This window comes from Rhizophagus irregularis, chromosome 6 (assembly GCF_026210795.1).
Source record: "Rhizophagus irregularis chromosome 6, complete sequence".
NCBI lineage: Eukaryota > Fungi > Glomeromycota > Glomeromycetes > Glomerales > Glomeraceae > Rhizophagus > Rhizophagus irregularis.
The window spans coordinates 52907-75979 of NC_089434.1; the positions used below are offsets into that span (position 1 = coordinate 52907).

Here is a 23073-nt window from a genome sequence, read left to right on the forward strand (position 1 = left end):
TATCAGTTGCTCAGAGAAAAAATGCCAGACTTATGGCTTAAAATTATTGAGCTTGAAGCTAAGAATTTTGAGGTTAAAGTCAAAATACGAAGCTAAAAGCCAAGCTTAAGAGCAGAATCAAGGAGTTGGAAGAAAAGTAGAGCAGATATTGCTGTTGAGAATGTTAGGCGTGATATTAAGATGAGAACAGACAGCAAAGTTTCCTTCAATCAGAGATTATTTCTGAAGAAGTAATTTCAGAAAATGGGCAGAATAGTATTATTCTGGCTTTGAGCAAATGCGAGAGGGCAAGTCATCAAGATATCTGAAGATCGAAATATACTGTATAGAAACGTTCCTTTTCTTATCATGAACTAAATCAAATATATAATATCATATCACAGTATCGAGATGCTTTTGAATATACTAATTTTAACCAGAGTGTGTTCACATGCATCGGGGTATACATGTAGGTGAATTTCAATTTTCTTATGTGTTGCTGAAATAGTTACGTGAGATCGATCACCTGAAAATATATTATTATTGATTTAAAAAAAATAAATTTTATTTCAAAGATTTTTCTGATTTATAAATAGAATGGAAAAAGCAAAAATATTAAAGAAAGTTGGTCAATACTGAAATGACGTGAATGTAAATCCAGGCGAAGTTCAGCCAGATGATAAAGTCACATTATACAAACTAAATATATAGGAGAAGCCTCAGAGTGAAATTACAAATTGGAATGAGGTTGTTAATGATTATAGTAATATAATCATCCTTAACAGAGGTAAGTATTCCTCAATCCATTCAAAGTACTTTCAATACTTTTGTATGACTTTATTTTTTTAAAGGAAATGAAACTGAAATGATGTGTTAAAATGAGAATCTTCGGGATGCCATCAATGATGTGTGTAAGATAATTTCTCAATGGTATAGCCACTTTTTATATCATTACAATGTAATATTATAAGTTAATCAAGTTAATACAATCAAAGAGTTAATGGACTAAAGTTGCCTGCCGAAACCTATTTGGCCTAATGCCGAAAGGTGAAACCCCTTACATAGTGGTGAAATTGCGAAACCGCGAAACTGTGAAACTGCCGAAACTTGCGAAACTGCCGAAACGTGCGAAACTGCCAAAATTTGCGAAACCTCTATAATTAAGTTTATCTATAGTTTCGGCATAACAAGCATTAATATTTTATATGAATTTCACCATAGTTTTGCTATTCTAATATTTTTTAGCATTTTTTTTTTAATTTCAAATTGTCTAATAAATTTATATGTAATTAAAAAAAAATTATTGTAATTTTTATTGTTTTACTTAATATTTTTTTATTTTATTATAATTATTACAATAATAAAGAGATTACATTTCTTTGAAGTAAACTCCCCAGTCCCCACCCGAGTTTTATTCACCCAAATGTCCAATAATCTAAAAAAATAGAGAAAGAAACGTTAGTAACGTTTCTTTAATATTAAAAAAAAATCACCTCTCCCTTTTCCAACTAACATTCCAAAGTCTGGGTTCGTCCAAGGAATCTGGCAACCTAATAAAAATAAAGAAACGTCAGTACGTTTCTTTAATATTTAAAAAAACTCCCCTTCCACCATTCCTTACATTCTAAGTCCAGGTTCGTCCAGGAGGCTATTTTTATTTCATTTCAACAGAATTCATGTCCCGAAAGAATGACTCTAAAGTAAAGAAAAAGGACCGTTAGGTACGTTTCTACAATGAAAAAAAACCAACATTTCCCTTTTCAATCTACCGTTTTGCCAAATTCCCGGTTTGAAAGGCGCCCTAAAGTAAAAAAAGAGAAAAGGAACGTTAGATACGTTCCTACAATTAAAATTAAACAAGTTAAACAACACTTCTCCCTTTTCAACCTACCGTTTCACCGAATTCCAGGTTCAGAAGGTGCTCTAAAGTAAAAAAAGAGAAAAGGAACGTTAGGTATGTTTCTAAATTAAAATAAAACAACACTTCCCCCTTTCCAACCTACCATTACACCGAATTCCAGGTCCGGAAGGCGCCCTAAAGTAAAAACAAAGAAAAGGAACGTTAGGTACGTTCCTAAATTAAAATAAAACAACACTTCCCCCTTTCCAACCTACCATTTCGCCAAATTCCAGGTCTGAAAGGCACCCTAAAGTAAAAAAAGAGAAAAGGAACATTAGGTACGTTCTTAAATTAAAATAAAACAACACTTCCCCCTTTCCAACCTACTGTTTCACTGAATTCCAGGTCTGGAAGGTGCTCTAAAGTAAAAAAAGAGAGAAGGAACGTTAGGTACGTTCCTAAATTAAAATAAAACCACACCTCCCCTTTTTCAACCTACCACTTCGCCGAATTCCAGGTCCGGAAGGTGTCCCTAAAGAAAAAAAGAGAAAAGGAATGTTAGTGACATTTCTACAAAAAAAATAAATAAATTAAAAACCCAACCTTTCATGTTTAGGGCGGGTTTATTTTTTCCAACTATAAACAATAAAAATGTTTTTTTTTAACCTTTTTTTTTTAATAAAAAAAAGATTATCAGATCAGTAAATTAGTACGATCAGTAAGTCATATGATGTACCGAAACTGATCAGAATAAAATCTGCAAACTGCAGATTATAGTGTATGCCGAAACTATCTGTATATCATATGATATACTATGCCGAAACGTCAAAACAGTTTCGCAGGTTTTGGCAGTTTCAGCATTTCAGCATTTTAAGGCGATTTTGCGAAACTAGTTTTGGCAGTTTCGTATACACCATCTTGCCGAAACCTCCTAGTTTCGGCAAGCAACCTTATAATGGACAGGAGTGTCGATCTAAATATACATAAAAGAATTGAAAGAGTTTGCGAATTTTTAGGTGGAATAACTTTTAACGAATTAATTGTGATTGGATGTTATAAGTTATAAACTAAGGAGGAATGAAAGAGTTCATAAAATGAAGTGATCAATGCAAGATAATGCTTTGAACTGGTTGGACATAGCAACTATTAAAATGTCAAAAGATTGCAAACAAGCAATTGACAAATGCATAAAAATCGTCTATAAAACTTGATACAGCGGATCTATGTATTTATACACGTACAGTAATACTTTATTTAGAGAGACTTAAAAAAATGTATTTGTCATCCAAATTCTACCATAGTAAGGCAAATTGTAGTATAATTTCTTGTAAATTGTGATATGCTTATAGCGTAACCATATACATAGTAAAAAAATTATATATTTGCAAAATAAAATATTATATAGAAAAGCTATCGCTAAGAAAAATTATATAAGTAACCTACATTTAAATCTTTCATTATAATCTCACTTTTATGAAAAAAATAAAATCAGGATCTAATAAATTTTTCCGTGAGCAAATCCTTAAGTTAGGTGAAGTCTCAAAAAAAATCATCCAAATCAATGACATCAGTAAGTCCGTACTGTACTAAGAGTTTTTCATAAGACTCACGATCATAATTTTTAGCAAGTGCTTTACATATAAGATAATCTTCTTCATATTCAGTAGATTTGGCAATAGTTCCTTATCGTAAAAAAAATAAGATAAAACATGTTTTAAAGAATTCATGATAAGTACGATTACATGATTCAATAAATAATAAAATAGTTTATTATGAGATAGAAGCAGTATCGTTATCTTTTTCTCATTTTTTATAATTCGTATTATTGACTGCGCCTGAATGATCCACAACGCTATCATTATGGTTTAAAATTAGATGCTGATTTAGTTCTTCAAGAGTTTCAAATTGACGTAAATCATTGCAAATTGGGCACAATGGGCACTAACACAGGTCAAAATCGAGGCTATCGGTTGCATATCGGGTACCAGATATACAGTCGCCACTGGTTATAATGAACCTGTTTGTACCGAAAACTTGTTATAGTGAACTAAGTTTTACAGAACCAATTTTTTTATAGTAAATTACATTGGATATAACGAAATCACATAATAAATTGCTATATACCGCATCCGAACTCATTATAGCTAGCCCAAATATATTAGCTGCATATTTAGTATACCGAACTGTTACGTGACTTATATGGCTAATATAAAAGATGATCGCATCACCATTACACGTAAATACTTTTTCCAATTTCCGTTAGTCTGAATCGGATAAATTTCTTCAAAAGTTCTGATAATGCTGACGAAAAGAAAAAGAGTTAGTCTTTCTGCTAAACAAAAGCGTGAAATCTGTGAAATGAAAGAGAAAGACCCAACACTCCAAAATGTAGAACTTGCACAAAAATATAATGTTGGGAAGTCTACAATTACCGACATTTTAAGAGAAAGTGACCATTGGCTTACAATTACAGAAAGCAAAAAGAATACTAAAAAATTTCGCGGATCAAAATGGCCACAACTGGAAGGTGCACTTGGTTTATGGGTTGACAACGCACTTAATACTAAACAAGATATTGATGGTAATATCTTAAAGGTAAAGGCAAGCTATTTTGCCGAACAGTTTTCAATAGAAGATTTTCATCATTCAGAGGGTTGGTTAGGTGGCTTTAAAAAATGGCATGGTTTGCGTCAATTTAAAAAGCAAGGTGAAGCTGAAAGTGCTCCTTCAGCTGAATCAATAGAAAGAGATCGTTTTGCTTTACAACAGCTCCTTGCACCTTACAACTCTGAAGATATTTGGAATGGTGATGAAACTGGCCTATTCTGGAAGATGGAACCTTCTAGAGTTTTGGCACGTAATTCTCTATCAGGGCATAAAAAAGAGAAATCCCATGTTACAATATTTTGTGCAACAAATGCAACCAGCAGTGAGAAAATGACGCTAACATTTATTCACAAATACAAAACTCCTCGTGTTATGAAAAATATTAATTATAAAAACCTTCCAGTTTATTACTTTTGGAATAAAAAAGCATCGATGCAAGTTAGCATTTTTAATGAAGTTCTTCTTAAACTCAATGAAATAATGAGACGAAAAAGACGAAAAATAATTTTTTTAATTGATAATGCACCAGTACATCTTATTTTAGATGAAACTCGAGAAAAGTTGGATAGTATAGATGTGAAATTTCTTCCACCAAATACTACCACTAAACTTCAGCCTTATGATGTGGGGATCATTCATTCATTTAAGTGTCATTACAAACGACTCTTCATTCAGAATAGGATTGATGCATATGATGATGTGCAGGACGGTATTGTGGAAGAACTTGCAGATTATACCATTTATGATGCTTTACAGAATGCGGCTGAAGCATGGTCAACAGTATCTTCTCAAACAATTTCAAACTGTTGGAAGAAAACGGGTATTGTTCCACCAAGTATTAACGAAACTGGAGAATTTCCTGATAATAATTCAGCATTTTCTGATGATAGGTATGCAAAATTATATAATATAATTTTTTTAAAATTAACATTAACTTCTATTTTTCTTAGTTTTGATATGGATATTGATGAACTTGAAGCGTTAATTTCCTAGCTTCCAAATAGTGATCTTAATGCGTATGAATACCTTTATGTTGAGGATGAGATGCCGGAAGGTGGGCTTACAGATTTTGAAATAGTTGATACTATACGAAATGCAGATAAGGAAGAGGAAGATATGATGGATGAGACCGAATTTACACCTATATCGGAAAAAGTGAGTCCAACAGATGCAGAAAAGGCTATAGATAAAACTATAAAATTTTTGTATGAACAAGGACCGGAATTTGGTGATGTAAATGAAGAGTTAAAGGTTTTAAGAAAATTACATAAAAAAGTAAAACTTTTAGTTGTAAATAGTCTTAAACAGCTTGATCTTCATTACTTCCAATATAATAATAATGTTTAAATAGCTGGTTAATACTTATAGTCGTTAATAAAATAATATTGTAGTACATCGCGCATTTTATTAACTTTAATTTAAATATAATGGTCATGTGCAGCTAAAACTATTGGATAAATTTATATACCGGACAGTTCGGTATATAACATAAATATTATATATCGAATTCGTTATATACCGAACTAAATCTTTTGGAACGGCTGGTTCGTTATATCCAGTGGCGACTGTATGTAGGATATGTATATGATATGTATACGATATGCAACAATTACACACATATCGGGTACCTGATATCTGTAATGTTTATGCAGAAGTTCGGTGATATATATTATAGATATTGTGCACATATTACACATATATCAGGTAGTATAATATCGGGCACATATCTTATACATGTCGTATAAATATCATATAGATATTGGTCAGTATAATATCGGACACATGTTATATAGATATCGGGTAAATATAGGATACATATCGTACATTTATCTGACAATACGATAGGTAATTTTTTATAATATTATAATTTAATCTGGGCAAAATTATAATTTCAGATTAATTTTTAATTTTAATTTGGGCTAAAGTAAAATTTTATTACACAAATTTTATTATTTTCAATTAAACTAAAAGTTTTATTGTTTTTTAATTAATAATAAAAAAGATTACAAAAAAATATATTATTCTATATAGTTATATAAAATAATTAGATATCTGTTATCTACAAATAGCGCTTATTTTTATCTGTTTAATATTTAAAAGAAAGAAATAGTATTTTAGTAATAAAGATATTAGTATGAATAATGTATTCGTAAAAGAAAAAGAATAGTATTAAAAAAATATTAGTAAAAAATGATTAGTAATAGAAAATGTTATTAGTATGTTTAGTAATAAAATATATTAGTAAAAACAAACGTTAGTAGGTTAGAAAAAAAGAAAAGAAGTGTATAATATAAATAAAAATTAGTAAAAAATATACTTTTATATTTATTTCACCTCTTTTTTGAAGTTTGCTGTTTAAAGAGAAAATAGATCTTGTTAATTATTTTTCTTTAATAAATAAAAAAAATAAATATTTAAATTACCTTGATGTGCGTTACTCTCATATTCTTCTGAAGATATATGATTAGATCTTCTTTTTCTTGAGTTTACTATATATAAACCAAATTAATTTTTGATTAAATTTTTTTAAAAAGAATGCTTAGATTACCTTAATATGTGTTGCTTCCAAATTCTTTTGATTTAGAGTTTTTTTTCTTGAATTCGCAGATATAGGATTACCATCTTGATGCACAGTATCAAAAAATGTCTGCCCTTAATGTGAAAGGTACTTAGGAACTACCTTGTTTCCCAATTAATGAGACCCTAAGTCAGAGGAAGCTAGCCTATCGGGTACAAGTACCCTACAACTTCATCCCTAGGTAGTCAAAAATCTCGGGTGGTTCCAGACCACAGCGTACTACATGATTAGTCTTTGGACATGTTGGGATTTGATAAGTGAGAGAAAAAATAACTCCAGTGCCAGCGTTTTGTAAAGAATAATAAAATAATATTTTTAAGTTAATTCTTTCTTTATTAAATTTTTGAAAAAGTTTTGTTTCTTAAAATTGTAAAAAAATGCTGGTTGCTACAACTGGAGGACAACGACAAATTGTCAGGCTACCTCCGGACAAAGTAATTGGAAGGCAGAAAATGTTATAAAATATCCAGCCCTATTTCATAACATTTTCCTCCAGGCTAAAGCAAATATTACAAAAGAAATTGCAAATATATTTAACAAGCAATAGATACATGGCAGTTGAAAAATATATTCACACTTCATATTGTAATACCACAGTCTAACAAAGAAAGCAAATATATTTAACAAGCAATAGATACATGGCAGTTGAAAAATATATTCACACTTATACCACAAAGAAAGACTCAAACCACTATTGTAAAGAAAAATATGAAAAATACGCGTATATCCTATTTTCATACCTTACTTAACAGTTCCACTATTTATTTAAAAGAGACTTTTCTCTTTTTTGTATGTGGGTAGGGGTACATTTTTTCCTTTTTTTTATTCTTTTCTTTTGTATATAGTAGATGAGTATGTCTTACTATATTAATTATTAAATATATAAACTAAAGTGCCAAAGTATTATTAATATTGTAAAAGATAAGTAAAATATACTTGGATAAAAGAAAAAAGAAGAGACGAACCGTAAAGCGTTAATAAAAGATAAGTAAGAAGAGAAAAGTGTATTTTTGAAAATAAACAAAAAAAATCGCGCATTAATTTTAGATATCACATGTATGTAATCAAAGCGATTTTAATTGGTTATTAATATACATGCATAAATGTCATGTGATTTTAGTGACCTAGAGCTTGGACTCGCACTCATGTAACTCGAGTTGACTCGAGTTGAACTCGCACTCGAGTCAGAAATTTCTTGACTCGAGTCAACCGAGATCACGTGGTTTATAGTGCCGGCTGAACCTATTTGTAATTCCTGCCGGCACTATGACCATAACGGTCTAGGTAAAATTATGGATAAGTTTTTTAGCCCGCACTTTGACTCAAATTAACTCGAGTCCTGACTCGAGTACTCTTTGAGTCAAAAAAATTCTTGACTCGTTTTACTCGAGCCGCCTTGACTCATCCCGACTCGAGTTCCCAAGCTCTATAGTGACCTATACAAAAGATAAAAATTATTTTACAAAAAATACGTTTCCAACCTTCCAACCAGTGTATAAAATCTGGAAAAAAAAATGTGCACACGTGCACATAAAAATTTTTTTTTTTTGTACACGTCACGAACTCAATTTTTAAAAATTTTTGTGCACAAAAATGTGCACTATATTAATTTATAATATAAAACGTCCTAACTTTTAAATTCTAAATTCCTAATTATATTATAGATTTTATTTATAAAATATAATTAATTACACTAAAATGTTCCAAAAAAATGAAAAATAAATCACTATAATTATTAAATTGCCTGATCTTTAGAAGCCCAATGATTGTAAGCTGCTAAATAATTGAAATTTTCAAAATTTTGAGGGCCATTTAAAGAAACATGTAAATGCATATTAAGAGTATCAATATGCACTCTGTTTCAAATGTCAGTTTGTTTTGATTAAATTTTGCCTAGAAAATACACGCTCCACCACAGTGTTAGAAAAAGATATAATTAATGACAAATCAATAAGAATAATAAGATTAGGGAATTGGTTTTGGAAATGAGTAGTATTAAAGATCTTATACCAACATTCAGTAAATTTACATCCTTTGGCAAATCTATATGACGCAATTAGATTTTTAGCCAAATCCCATTCTTTCTTAACTTCTTCGTCATCAATTAATGAATGCTCATCATTATTAATTCTTTTTTTCTTTCCATAAAAATGTATAAGATCCGAAAGCTCTTCTTCACATAGTTTTGTAAAGCATTTTTATACATTTTTTATCAAGCGGCACTTCATGAGGATCAAAAATTCGTAAAGAATAATATAAATTTTCATTAAGAAATCTTTTTCACAAATTTGTAATAACTTTTTCAGCATAATGTTTAATAAAATCTAATTAACAAACATAATTGAGCAAAAATTTATTAATAATTAATTTAATAAATAAGTTAAAAATAAACTAGCCTGGCAAATCTTCAGGGTGTAATTCTAACTCATCTATTAACTTTCGCAAATAGGTACCATACTTCGGTAAGACATCTGCAGATCCAATAAAATTTGCGGTTATAGATTCATATGCCATTTCGAGTTGTAATCATAAAGAAATATAATCAAATTGAAAAACCAATATAATTTTTTTTAAAATAAAAAAAATATCAGCAAAAAATTTCGTAATAATAAGAAATTCGGTATTCACATTGCATTAAATAAGAATTTAGCCATATTAGATGAATTAACATCACGTTGTAATGCTTTTTGAATGGGTTCAATTATTTGGTGAAAATTGTTAATTACATTATACCATGATAGCCATCACGTATCACATACATTAAGAATTGTTAAATCAGAAATTTCCATATCTTCTTTGATTTTTTTAATTCATACATTCGCTTATATGAATTAGAAAAATAAGAATAAATTCCTTTAATTATAGTTTTATAATGTGCGAAATATGGTGTTTCATTTGCAGCTTCTTCTGAAGCTAAGTGTAAGCGATATGCAACACAATGTGTTGATGTAATAAAATTATTAAGTTTTTTTAGTTGAGTTGCAACACCATTACGAATGCCTAAGTAAAATGATAAAATATATATATATATATATTATTAAATTATATATTTTTGATTAATTAATTATTATTTAATAATTACCTGTCATGGTTGCAGCTCCGTCACTACCAAAATGTTTTAATATCCAGTTCTTTTTGAGTTATAAAAAGGTTTATTACATTCATAATTCCATCAGCCGATGCATCTGTTATTTGTGTCAATCCAAGAAAATGAAAATAGATCCACCATTTACTAAATGTTTCGAAACTAATGCAATAGTTTTTTCAGATATAACATTTGTATTGCTTTCATCAATAAGTAAACTCTAACATGGTGATTCTTTAACCTCAGCAACAACGCTTTCTTCAACAATAGTAAATATAGAAAAAAGTAATTTTCTTTCTGCAACTGCATTTTTATAAAGTGCATAATTATTAGTTGAAGATGATGAAGTTGTAATTTCAGAATGATTTTGAAGAAGAGGTGGACGAAGATTTTGGATAAAATTTTCATCCCCAGTTTGATATTGATAATTAATTTGATATGTAATTAAATCACAAAGAGATCTATAATTATTAAGTGCTATATTATGTTGTGTTAAATAATATACATTACGCATACAACAAATAATTAATGCTTGATTATGGTTCATTTGTTGCATAAAGCCTTCTTTAATTGTCAACTGATCTGAATTTTTTGCATTAATTGCTTTTATATGCCTTTCAATACAATCTTCCTTTAACCACTCCAAACCAGTAGTTGTCCACACATTAGAACTATTTGCATTTTTGCATATTTTACAAAACATAACTTCTTTTCCATTTCTTTTTTCACAATATAACCATGGATATTTGAAAGGATCTTTTAGTGTTCCGAAACGAGTCGAGCTGACTCGCGAGTTGGTTGAGTCGAGTCGAGTCGAGTCGAGTTGAAAATTACAATCAAATCGATTCAATTTGAGTCGAGTTAATAATTTAATAAAATCGAGTCGAGTCGAGTTAAGCCGAATTAAACATAATTCCGGCCAAATTTATGGAATTTCCTTTTTTGGAAATTATGTTACACAAAATCCGAGACGAAAATTTTTTGAAAATTACAAAAATGGAATTTTGTGGAATGGCTATTACCAAAAAAAGGAAATGATTGACATAGCCGAATAAAATCACATGATTTAATTCGACTCGACTTGATTTGGTTTGACGGGCCAACTCAATTCGAATCGAGTTGAGTTTATATTTTTATAATTTTAACTCGACTCGACTCGACTCGTTCGGAGCTCTAGCCAAGATGGATTCCATTTAAGGTTATCTTTTTCTAAACATGAATATTTATTTTTTTTTATTTTTATTTTTCGCCTTAAATAATCTCATTTAATTCTCCTTCACTATTAATTTCATTATCTTCAACATCACTAATTTGAATAACCTCTGTATTTTTATCATTTCGACTTCTTTTTTTTGTTGGTTTGTCAGTTTTTTTCTCTTGAGGAGTATAATTATTTAGATATTTTATGATATCTTCCATTCTTATTACGCTTAAAAAAAAAGAAAAATTAGATTATCATATCATTTATCTAATACGAATATATATACGATGCATATCAAATTTTTTTGTGCGTGGAATAAAATTTTTTGTGCACGAAAATGTGCACTATTATTTGTGCACTATAGATAAACTACGTGTGAAAAAAAATTGGTGTATGGCAGTCTGCCAGATGATCAGTAATTGAAAGGGACCAATAAATTAATTAGCATAACGAAAACAATTTTTAAGAACATTGGATATCATTTAAGGATCTTATAGAAAAGGCTTTAATTTTTAGCGGCGCTGAAAATTTTGATGATAGTCATGTATTAATTATTAAGTATTATTTGATTCTTGCATCAAATCATTAAGTTTAGCATTATTTGAAGACTTTTTTATTTAATATAATAATTACAAACATGCTATTATTTTATGTATTTATTATAGCTTTGAAGGATATCGAAATGTGAATTATTATTCCGTGAATGAAAATAAAAAACTCATTCATCATTATTGACTAAAAAAGGAAAAGAAATTAATAAATTTTATATTTACGACTAAAAAAGAAAAAAAAAATTAATAAATTTTGTACTTACCATTTTGATCTTCTATATTTAGAGTATTCGTATTTTGAGTATTCCGGCTCCCATATGCTATAAAATAATTAAGAAAATCAATAAAAATTTATAATTTGATTAAACTTTTATACTTTACATACCATTTCTTCTGTTTCGTCTGCATTGAGTTATATTAATACCAATTGAAGCCTGTACAAACTGATCATCTAGAAACATATTAAATCATATTAAATAAAACAATTTACCTCTTTAATATAATCATTTTGTTGATTATATAATGTTGTTAGATTTAAAAGTTCTTACCTGGTTTCTCCCAAAACCGTGTATTCATGACTTCAAAAAAAAATGGCACCAGCACGGCTTCTTGCCCCTCTTGGATCATTTGCAATCACTAATAATTGATCCTAAAGTATTAAGTGTTAAATAAGTATTAAAATTACTATTACAACAAATTTTTATTAATATTTAACTCACGTAATAACCGGTCACTAATCCATTGAATTTTGTTTGGCACTGTTTGCCCAAATAATTGCTCCTACACCTCTTATTTACTTTATTCGCAACGGAATTCCAGAAATTTTTTCTATTTCTTCCTGCAATTTGATAATGGTACTCGAAGTTTCTTAACCTCCGCTGCTCAATCAAAGCAGCGATTTGGTCATCCAACCACTCCACCCGGCCGGAAGAATAAATTATAGTGTCAAAAATGGAGGTAGTATTGACATTGATGGTATTGGTATCATTGACGGTGGTTGAATCAGTTGAAGATGAGGACATTGTTTGAAATTTTGTTAAAAAATTATTTAGAATATTTGGAAACATATTTGATAAAAAAAAATGTATTGATTATAAAAAAAAATATGTATTGATTATTAATTAGTATAGATTATTAAAAAAATGCGAGAAAGTTCTTGTAACAATTCTAATTATGCCATTCAATTATCATGATATTACATCATTTTATTTTTTAATTATTAGTACAATTTTTAATGTAACACCATTTCAAAATGATTTCGTTGATTCATGATATTATATCATAAAATTCACAAAACATAGAATTCGTAAAACTCTGTCTCTTGTCCATTAAAAGTGATTAAAATGTCGATCTTCCATTGTTTTCCATCGTACAAAAAAAAAAATTAGCCATTAAAAGTGATTAAAAATTTTGTAAATTAGGCCCAGTATTATTCTTACGTAAAAATTAACATTTATTTATTACAACTTACTAATGCGAAAAAAAATTAATTAATTTTATTAATTTTACATCTCGGATTGATTTAATGTTAATTTTCAAATGTTGAATTAATGTTAAGCGTGTTAAACGAATTTGTTGAGCAAAAATTATGCTTATGTAATACGCGATTAATAATTTTTCATTTGATGAAAGTCACGAGACATACTATCTTCTTGCTTATATTATACACGATTATCACTAAGCTTGAAATGGAAATCAAATGTGTCATTATTTCTTTATTTGGCACAGGTCGAAATATAATATACCGGTCATCAATCGGTCATATAACTGATTGGTACCTGATTGGTAGCTGATCTGTTACTGATTCATTCATTCAGATACCAACCGGTCATCAATCAGGCATTTATTTCAATCGGCTACACATCAGTTGTATGACCGATTGGTGCCGATTGGTGACTGATTGGTGCCAGTTTAACAATCGGTAAACAATCAGCCATCTGTCATCTATATTGGAAGTTGACCGATTGGTTGCCGATTGGATATTGTTGACCATCAGTTATCAATCGGCTATCAGCAGGTCGAATTATTGTCAATCGGGTACCAATCAGGCATATGTCCGATTGATACAGATTACAGCTATTTGCGAAATAATGGACCACTTACAGCTATTTGCGAAAATAATGGACCACCTAATTCATTTTCGACTGCGTATGAAATTTTCATACGCAGTCATACGCATGGTAATATCTGCCCGGACCGTTAAACTCATTTTTTGAGTTTTTCATATGTAATCATCCGCAGTTATATCACAATAATTCTAGCAGTTAACTATGCGTATATGACTGCGTATGGCTGCATATGAAATATTCATACGCAATCAAAAATCGAATTAGCTGGTCCGTTATTTTGCAAATAGTTGTAATAGATGATTTGTATGTAGCCGATTGATGCTCATTCAATAAATGTGCTTTATGATTTTATCTGATCTAAGACTTATCGAAGAATAAAAATTCGATACTACTGGCCGACTTATTTTAACTGTTACTAGTAAACCGAACAATGATGGAAATCATAATAAAAATGTATGTACCCACATTCTTTTATATTGCATAAGCTAGTAAATGATTTATTCTAAATAATAAACAATTTTGTCACCAATTGTATTAAAAGATTTAATAATTCTCCTAATTACCCACTGAAAATTTATCATTTGACTATACATGATGAAATAATGTGTACAAAATGAACAAGGAAATATACAAGGAATGATATTTAATAAAGAAAAAATAGGCAGAAAGTCAAAGATTTTTATAAAAAAGAATATCGTTGGATGATTAAAGAAATAATTGAAAAAAGAAATATTACAATAATATTATTTGAAGGAAGTATTTTTAGAAAAAAAAAAATTAACTGTATGTACTAATTAATATACATAAAATTCGCAAAAGCAGGGGAGGGGGATCGGTTATTAGTGAAAAATAGGTAAATAGAATACAAAATATAGGAAATCACCACCATCACAACACCACCACAATCACTACCATCAATCGTCCATTTCAAGATAATCATCGTCAGAAAGTTGGTCAGAAGGTTGGCCAGAAGGTTGGTTGGAAGATTGGCCGGAAGGTTGTTGGTTGGAGGATTGATCGGAAGGTTGTTGGTTGGAGGATTAATCAGAAGGTTGTTGGTTAGAGGATTGGTCGGAAGATTGGTTAGAAGGTTGGTTGGAAGATTGGTTGGAAGGTTGGTCAGTACTTGTTAATAAAACAGTCTCTTCCATTTCTTCCTCCCCTTCTCCAACGTCAGCATCATATCCATCATTAAAGGACTTTTCACTTTCCGCAAATTTCATCAAGTCATACTGCTGGTCTTGACGCTGGTCCAGCTGCTGGGTGACTGCGATCTTTAACTTTCCTTTATATCTGGAACGAGTCCAATGCGGCGCCAACAAAGGCGCCGCTGGTTCATTATTACAAAAACAATTGCCCGTAACTCGCTCACGTAATTTTCTATTATTTGGTTGTTCAGTTCTTAATCGGTCAATATATTCACGCAAAAATAATCGTAACTTAAAAAAATTAAAATAGTTGGTAAAATTAAAAATAGTTAGAAATAGTTAGAAATAGTTAGAAATAGTTAGTAAATAAATTAAAAATAGGTAGAAATAGTTAGTAAAATTAAAAATAGTCAGAAATGGTAAAATTAAAAATAATAAAAGCAGGAAGAAATACTCACTGTGTCAGATCTCCACTTAAGATCTTTGACAATAATATTGCTTCTCCCGTTTTCGCAATCAGTCTCGGATTCCTCGGGTGAATGGTAAGCGTTATTGTCAATTATTAATTGTAAGTCTTCGTCCTTAAATTTCTTGACTAATGAATTTTTCACCATCTGTAAATGTTTTATTAGTCTTCCCCTTTTTAATCTTTTCTGTATTAGATAAGAAGTTAGTATTAAGCAAATATATACACTGTACAAAACTTTATTTACTCACGTCATGGCGTCTGGAATTGGAATGTTTTCTTTTTTCTTGCAGTTTTTTTCTTGACGATGACCGATTCTTTTTAAGGTGCTCTTCACGTCGATGACGATGAAAGGAGTGAATTATATCATATAAAATTTCGTTAGAAATAGGAAATATATTATTATTAATATTTTCCATTATACTAGATATAATATCGTTAATAACACGATTTCGCTGATTAGTGAATGTTTGACCCAAATCAATCCTTCTCCCTTCTGGTAACGCATCATACTTCCAAATAACTTCCTTCTATATAAAATCAACAATATCAGTTAATAAATATATATAAAATTAATTTGAGATATCCTTATTTATTCTTAAGGCTTCTCTTAGATCTTTTGGCATATCACTCTTCGTCAAATAGAAGGGAGTATTTGAACTATTTGAGCTATAGGAGCTGTCCGAATCACTTGAATCGTCTGAACTTGATTGGACTGGGGCTTTTCCCTTTGCTTTATCGCTGATGGCTTTTCTGGAATTTTTGTCACCATCGTTAGTATTTTTTTTTTGACGGCCTTTTTATTACCCCTGTATTTTTCATTAGTAGCGCTGGTTACAGCGCTTACATCTTCTTTTTCATTAGTGGCGCTGGTTACAGCGCCAGCGCTTTCATCTTCTTTTTCATTAGTGGCGCTGATTACAGCGCTTTCTTCACCTTTTTCACTAATACCGCTAGTTACAGCGGTGTCGCTTTTTCCATTTTAATTGTTATATCCTCATCTGACGATCTAAGAATTGGTTCTTGTTGAGAACCAGCCTGTGAAGAACCCCGTGAAGAAACAGCCCGTGAAGAAACAGCCCGTGAAGAACCTGGCACCCCGTAGGGTTCATTATTTTGCTGTTCTTGTTGTCCTTGTATAATATTCGCAATTTTTTCAAAAAAATATTTGGCTTGTTGGGTAAAAGCTATTAATTTAGATAATCATTAGTTTTTAGTAATATCCTGATATCTGCTGTCCGCCGATCAACTTACCCAATAGCTCGTCTACTTTCTCTAAATCTTTCTTATTGGACATATTTAATTCAATTTTTTTAAATTTTTTTAAAAAACATAAAAATATCCACAGTATAGAAAGAAATCAGTATTTTTTTTTCAGATCGATTATTTTCATTATTTTTAACAATTTTAACAATTTTCAATTGTTCTAACAATTAACAATTAAATGATTAATAAATTTAATAAATTAAAATCTTGACAATTAATCATTAGACTAATGATGTAATGATGTAATATTATACGCGAAATTTGCAGAAATTAAGCTATGTTATATGTTATTTAATAAGATATCATTGACTTACAACTTTTCTATAATTTATTATTTGACTGTAACGATGTAATGATGTAATATGATACGCGAAATTTGCAGAAATTAAGCAACACTGATATATGTTATATGTTATTTAATAAGATATATCATTGACTTACAAACTTTTCTATTATTTATTATTTGACTTTATTATTCGACAAATATTATATCGAAATAAGACTTACTCGCATATTTCACGTATTTTAATTTTACTGTCTTCATCCTCCTCACCCTCCTCACTTCTGATATTATTTATTTTGACAGAGGATGCTAACATCAGAGCACTGCTGAACGAATTCACTTCTTGATTATTTAATAAAGTTCCCATTTCTGAATTATTAAGTAGGGATAGTTGAGTTTCTAATATATCGATCTTTTGTTGTAGAAAATCATTTGCTTCTTTCTGCATACTCATGATTTCCGTTAACGCACGATTACAGTTTTCTAATTCTACAACCTTTTTCCGAGATTCTATATCCCTGATCGTTGAGTGATTCGACATTATTTGTAAAGAGTCATTTACTCGCGTTAAATTCTCATTCTTTCGTATCAGATTTTGCCTAATGTATTTAAGGCTACTATGTTTATGCTTTCAGCCCATTATAACCCCTAGGATTAAAATAAAAATCAATTTATAACCTTTGACTATTTATAAAAAAATGAGATAAAAAAAAAATGCAGATATAAAAACCGAATATTGTGATATTCGTACGAAAGACCAATAACTATAAGAAAAAACCGGTATGAATATATAAAATAATTGTTAAGAATGTTTATTATTATATTAAAGCGGAATCGGTTTATATAAAAGAAAATCGATAACCGTAAAAAAGAAACTGACTTGAATGTAATCTTTGTTTTCACCGACCTATTAAAATTGAAGGATATGCATTAAATTTTCAAGTAAATTTGTTCCATTTGATCATTATCGGTATACCTGTAATAAATTTTTGAAATTACAATCCACTTTCAAAAAAACTTTCAAACGTAAGAGATGACCGGCAGAAACATATCCGCCGATTTGCGGAATTGAGGCCTTTAGTCATTTAGTTTATGATAAATAAAAATGATAAAAATATTCCAAAAACCATTATGGAAATGATCAGATGGACAATACTATCACGTGCATATAACATTTGTAATAAGCGTATGTGAAATTTTCAAAAAACTCATATATTTTGGCATCCTATTATTTAAACCAAACAAAATTATGCTTAATTGAAAGCTCTATTTGAGTAGAATCTACTAATAATATTTTCATAAAAATAAATTTTTATATTAGTTAAGTTATTAATTTTTGTAATATATTATTTATTATTTAAAAAAAATTATTTTTTCTGTAACTTGTGATTCAAATATAGTAAAATTATACCAAAATAAAGCTTTAAATAAGATAATTCTAATGATATTAAAATAAACCTATTATTGACAAGGAGTTAAAGAGATCACATAAGTTTCCCACTATCAGATTCTTGAATAAAATTTGCCTAAGTTTAAAATAAATGATAAAACTTTTTATTACTTAAAATTCTTTAAAATATGATATAAAATAAACAAATAAATAAACAAATAAATCATACCAAGTTTTGCTTTAAGTTCTAGGCTTTTACACTTTTTTACAACTTTACTACACGTTAAAAACCTTTAGAAACAAATAAAAATAGTTACTTATTATATTTAATGTACAAATAACATGAAAGACTTTTCTATATCATAAACCCATCTAAACGTTAAAAACCCATCTTCTTTCGCGTTGTTTATTTGTGTTTATAGATAGTATATTATTTATTTCAAAAGTAAAAGTTCCATTTTTTTTTATCAGTCCGCAAAAGATGATCATGTAACGCAATTAAAATTAGGGGTTGTGAAACAAATATCACGTTTTTCAAAATTAAATTGTTAAATCCTTAATTTAGGCCAGTTCCGAAGATCAGCGCATATGAGCTGATGAACTTATTTATCATGAGTTTTTTTATAATCGGCACGATTTTTATTGCTGCTTACAGACTAATTACTCATGCATGATTACCTTATAAGAAAATCAATCAAATAAATTATATTGGAACTTTTTTATTGTAACTTTAATGCTGCAGTGGCGTATTGGTTAGGGAATGTAATACCTGGATTATATTTCTGAGTTCAGTACCTGCTGTATGCATTACTTTCCAGAATATTTGACCATGACCGTGAGTTCTCTGGACCGGTTGGCTTGGATGCCGTGAGTCCTTTGGACCGGCCCGAGTCTTGATATTCTGATCTTTTTTGTATATTAACAACAGTCGAAGGGTTATTTAACTATCATTTTAGTTACTTGAATTGAAATAGTCGTGTAACTAATTAATTACTCAAAATAAAAATATAATACATCGTACACTTCCATTAAATGTTAAAGTAAATCTGCATATTTAAAATTTATATTTTCACCAAACAATAGAATTCTATTATACCAGTAAAAATTCTCACAAATGAAACTGCCTATTTATTAGGATTACAGCATTATATGTAATAGGATTCTTTTTGCCAATTACAAATTCACCAGATACAAAGCGACTATATAGGTAATGAATTGGAATTAAACAATCTCGCTCTATCTCATAAAATTCATTTCGCAAAAGTTCAATATTTGAGCTTTTTTCATCACTATCAATACTTGTATAAAATCGGGTTTTCTGGTTTGGCGCCAGTTTATACCATTTAACAAATACTAATCGATGTGTTTTAAGTTCACCCGAAATTCTCACAGTATGTTCAAAATAATACTGTACCTGACCTGGAAATAAGTCGGTCGTTTCATTGTTTTGGATAAATTTCGCCAAAACATTTGCGTTTTTCAGGTATCAGGGTGCCATTGCCGATCCAAACACTTCTGCTGAGATCCTAACCCGCCCAAATTGATCAACCATATTTGGCACAACTATTGCATCTCTTGAACTGGTTGATGTTGACTCAGCAATTGTTACAAATTGCAAGTCGTAAGCAATATTATAATATTCAGTTAGGATTTGATAAATATCATCAGGCAAGGCAACCCGATTTTTACATGGCGTAAGCATTTCTCCAGGAAATGGTTCGCTACCGACAATCATTTTATCAACTTCTTGGAAGAATACCTTTCTAAATTGATACAGCTCAGTGTAATTAAAATTATCGTAAGCTGCTAAACTTCCGGAAGTTGATCGTAGTTGAATTAATTTTAAAGCTTCAACAAGCTTAACATTATTTGATTGAACGGATACAAGGTTATCAAGTCTCCAATTTCGCATTATAATTCGTAAAAGTTTGGGTTCAATTTGACGATTACTATTGGGAAAAGAGCCTATTGATATATTATTTAATAAATTATTAGCAAGCTTAAATGATTAAACAGTTCACAAAATACCTACCGAGGATACCGTTCATTCTTTCAAAGGAAAAACACCAGAAAGAATATAATGGACCATAATCCTGGCAATAATCGGCAATATGAAGATACAAATGGAGGTTTGGGGTTATTCTTTCCGGACCATAATTTTCTTCAATTAACGTTGCAACTTTGAGCAAACGTTCGTGAGCTTCGTTCAATATGTCACAGTCAATAATTCGATAAACTAGCAGAGAACAAGCTCTAACGAAATTCCCCAAAATTTGTCGATCTGGTTCAGCGAGCAAATCCCACATCAACGGGATAGCATAAATTAGAACAAACGTTTTATATTGGTCGGCCATAAATCCGGAAAATCCTTTTCCAGTTGTGATTTTATTTGGAATACGCCCCAAATCCGCGGGTATTTGTATGTATTTTGCTCGCTTTTCCATTTTTTCTAGATCTTGTTTCGTGATCTTGTTGCCATCGATCCATAATTTTTTAATTATCCAATGGGCTATTCCGAGGAACAAACAGTGCATTGGATCTACGACAAGGTACCTTATCGGATTAAAATACGGCAATCGAAGCAGTTCGGACCATCTAACATGGGTTGAACTCACATGACGTTTTCTTTCCTCCTCAGATTTACACAGTCTCCAAAGCTCAGCATTCCGTCAATGTTCATCCAAATCTCTTTCTACAAACCAGTCAACCATATCATCAAAGCCGCCAAAATTTGACTTATTTCCATTTCCATTTGAATTTGCAGTTTTATAACACCTATGGCAGCTCACTGATGCCTGATATGTGACTGCGAGTTCCTCGCCGCAGGAATGTCATTCGAACAGCATATTAATGCCAATCGGATATTTTTTTCAGCGGCGGGAATCTCAATCCCATCCCAGAACTCTAATAACTCATCAACAATCGGAGCGAGATAATGGTTAATTTTGTGTAACTTAACCTCGCTTGGTCCCGGTAGTAGACCAAGCGTCAACATATTTTCTTTTTTAAATCTAATTTCACGCGGTAGGTTACAAATAACCCCATAAATAGCCCCACAGCTGTATACAGATGACTCGAAAGGCTGAAACCAATCGAGATTAATCATAATTCCCAAGTGGGAATCTGCAGTCTCCGGTGTAAAAAATGGGACGTCTGAAGTATCTGGAAAAGTTTTCCAGATTTTACCGTCATAAATATCTGCTAACATACCATTATTTACATCCTGATTGGTCCATTTTCATAGTTGTTGCTTGAATTCTGGTCTCTGGTACAAATTGTTTATCTGTATTTTCAAATTCGGCAATGGAAATAACAATTTGGGGCGTCTTTTATTTCCATTACCATGCGGTACTTGCACAGTTAATTCCATTCCGCAAAATTTTTCCTTCGGTTTCATTGGAAATTCTATATGCGTACATTTAAATCCTTCATCCGCAACAACATCAGCTATATTATATAATGTATTACAGCTTAGACATACTGCGTAAGTCATAGATTGGTTGTCGATTCGTAATAACTTAGTCGCAGTGTATAAAGAAGATGGGAAATCTTTGAATCTCGTCTGATTAGCATCCATTAATACTTGATGAAAAAACTTTATTAAAGAATCTAGTGCAACATCCGGCAAGCAAAATCTTGCTTGATATTTGAATATCCATGTTAATATCCAAGAATCTGCAATATTAACATTTGTGTTGGGATATGCAAATTCTGAATCATTTTCAGGCGCAGCAAATTGTTCAACAGGATCGTCGTCCAAATCCATATTGTCTTCTGGAGAAATGTCACCTTCATATTCATATTCATTAATCGGTTCATTGCTTTCCTTATTGGTTTCCGGTTCCCGAAACTGGTCTTGTCTACGCCTTTTTTGAGGGACAAAACCGGCAAAATCTGATTCATAATTATTATTAAATGATGTTGACTCTTCTTGTCCGGTCATTTCTTTTGATCTTGATGATCCTTCTACGATTGGACTATGATAGACGGTATGTGCTGGCTTAATCCGATTGTTTCTGGGAAAAAGGTGACAAATCCGGAAACGCTAGACGCTAAATGACGCTCTAAATCTAGATGTCTTTTTCTGGTTCTTTCATCAACATATTTGCCATTGCATTCCTTGCAATCACATGATACTTTATATCTAAGTTTTGTAGACATGATTATGTTTTAGTAAGATCGAAGCGTTCAATGAAAAATTTGAGAATTTCTACGTATGTATCTTATAGCCTATTTATGAATGCCAAAATCGACGAATAAAGAGCTTTTAATATGTACAATTTCATATATTAGTCCGGTCTGAATAGACTATTATTGCTTAGTGGCATGTGAAGATAGGAAATTGTACGGGGTATTAATGAAAAATTAATATTAATCGGGTTTTACTATAGCGAAACCAGAAAATTATCACGCGGTCTGTCCGTTTTGGTAATTCGCTCAAATGATTTAGTTGCAAAAATATCGGACTTGACCCTTCTGGTGACATCATCTTGACCCTTATTAAAATATATTATGCGGGTCAGCACCGCGTGGTGGGTTAAGAACGATACCGACATTCGCGAATTAATTATATTGCAGAGCGAAACGTTGTTCTTTTTTACCATATTATA

The 23073-nt window shown here is 30.5% G+C and overlaps 7 protein-coding genes across 7 annotated transcripts; 1 reads left to right on the top strand and 6 right to left on the bottom strand.

The window, feature by feature from the left end:
- Positions 1-1643: 1643 nt before the first annotated feature.
- OCT59_025803 (uncharacterized protein) lies at positions 1644-2429 on the bottom strand (the record flags this gene model as incomplete). Its single annotated transcript, XM_066142726.1, has 8 exons — positions 1644-1674; positions 1749-1780; positions 1871-1902; positions 1983-2014; positions 2095-2126; positions 2207-2238; positions 2319-2351; positions 2423-2429. The coding sequence occupies 8 exons, from the start codon at positions 2427-2429 to the stop codon at positions 1644-1646; spliced, it is 231 nt and encodes a 76-aa protein (XP_065992309.1).
- Positions 2430-4117: 1688 nt separating this feature from the next.
- On the top strand, positions 4118-5773 carry OCT59_025804 (uncharacterized protein; the record flags this gene model as incomplete). The annotated part of the gene is made up of 3 exons (XM_066142727.1): positions 4118-4414; positions 5102-5316; positions 5431-5773. 3 exons carry the CDS (start codon positions 4118-4120, stop codon positions 5771-5773), a joined length of 855 nt encoding a protein of 284 aa, XP_065992310.1.
- A 4001-nt stretch (positions 5774-9774) lies between these two features.
- Positions 9775-10792, bottom strand: OCT59_025805 (uncharacterized protein; the record flags this gene model as incomplete). The annotated part of the gene is made up of 3 exons (XM_025330998.2): positions 9775-10004; positions 10087-10135; positions 10331-10792. 3 exons carry the CDS (start codon positions 10790-10792, stop codon positions 9775-9777), a joined length of 741 nt encoding a protein of 246 aa, XP_025164407.2.
- Positions 10793-14950: 4158 nt separating this feature from the next.
- Positions 14951-16296, bottom strand: OCT59_025806 (uncharacterized protein; the record flags this gene model as incomplete). Its single annotated transcript, XM_066142728.1, has 4 exons — positions 14951-15349; positions 15517-15711; positions 15776-16054; positions 16216-16296. 4 exons carry the CDS (start codon positions 16294-16296, stop codon positions 14951-14953), a joined length of 954 nt encoding a protein of 317 aa, XP_065992311.1.
- Positions 16297-16481: 185 nt separating this feature from the next.
- OCT59_025807 (uncharacterized protein) lies at positions 16482-16821 on the bottom strand (the record flags this gene model as incomplete). Its single annotated transcript, XM_066142729.1, has 2 exons — positions 16482-16711; positions 16779-16821. The coding sequence occupies 2 exons, from the start codon at positions 16819-16821 to the stop codon at positions 16482-16484; spliced, it is 273 nt and encodes a 90-aa protein (XP_065992312.1).
- Positions 16822-17293: 472 nt separating this feature from the next.
- Positions 17294-17614, bottom strand: OCT59_025808 (uncharacterized protein; the record flags this gene model as incomplete). The annotated part of the gene is made up of 1 exon (XM_066142730.1): positions 17294-17614. The coding sequence occupies one exon, from the start codon at positions 17612-17614 to the stop codon at positions 17294-17296; it is 321 nt and encodes a 106-aa protein (XP_065992313.1).
- A 4087-nt stretch (positions 17615-21701) lies between these two features.
- OCT59_025809 (uncharacterized protein) lies at positions 21702-22406 on the bottom strand (the record flags this gene model as incomplete). The annotated part of the gene is made up of 1 exon (XM_066142731.1): positions 21702-22406. One exon carries the CDS (start codon positions 22404-22406, stop codon positions 21702-21704), a length of 705 nt encoding a protein of 234 aa, XP_065992314.1.
- Positions 22407-23073: the final 667 nt, after the last annotated feature.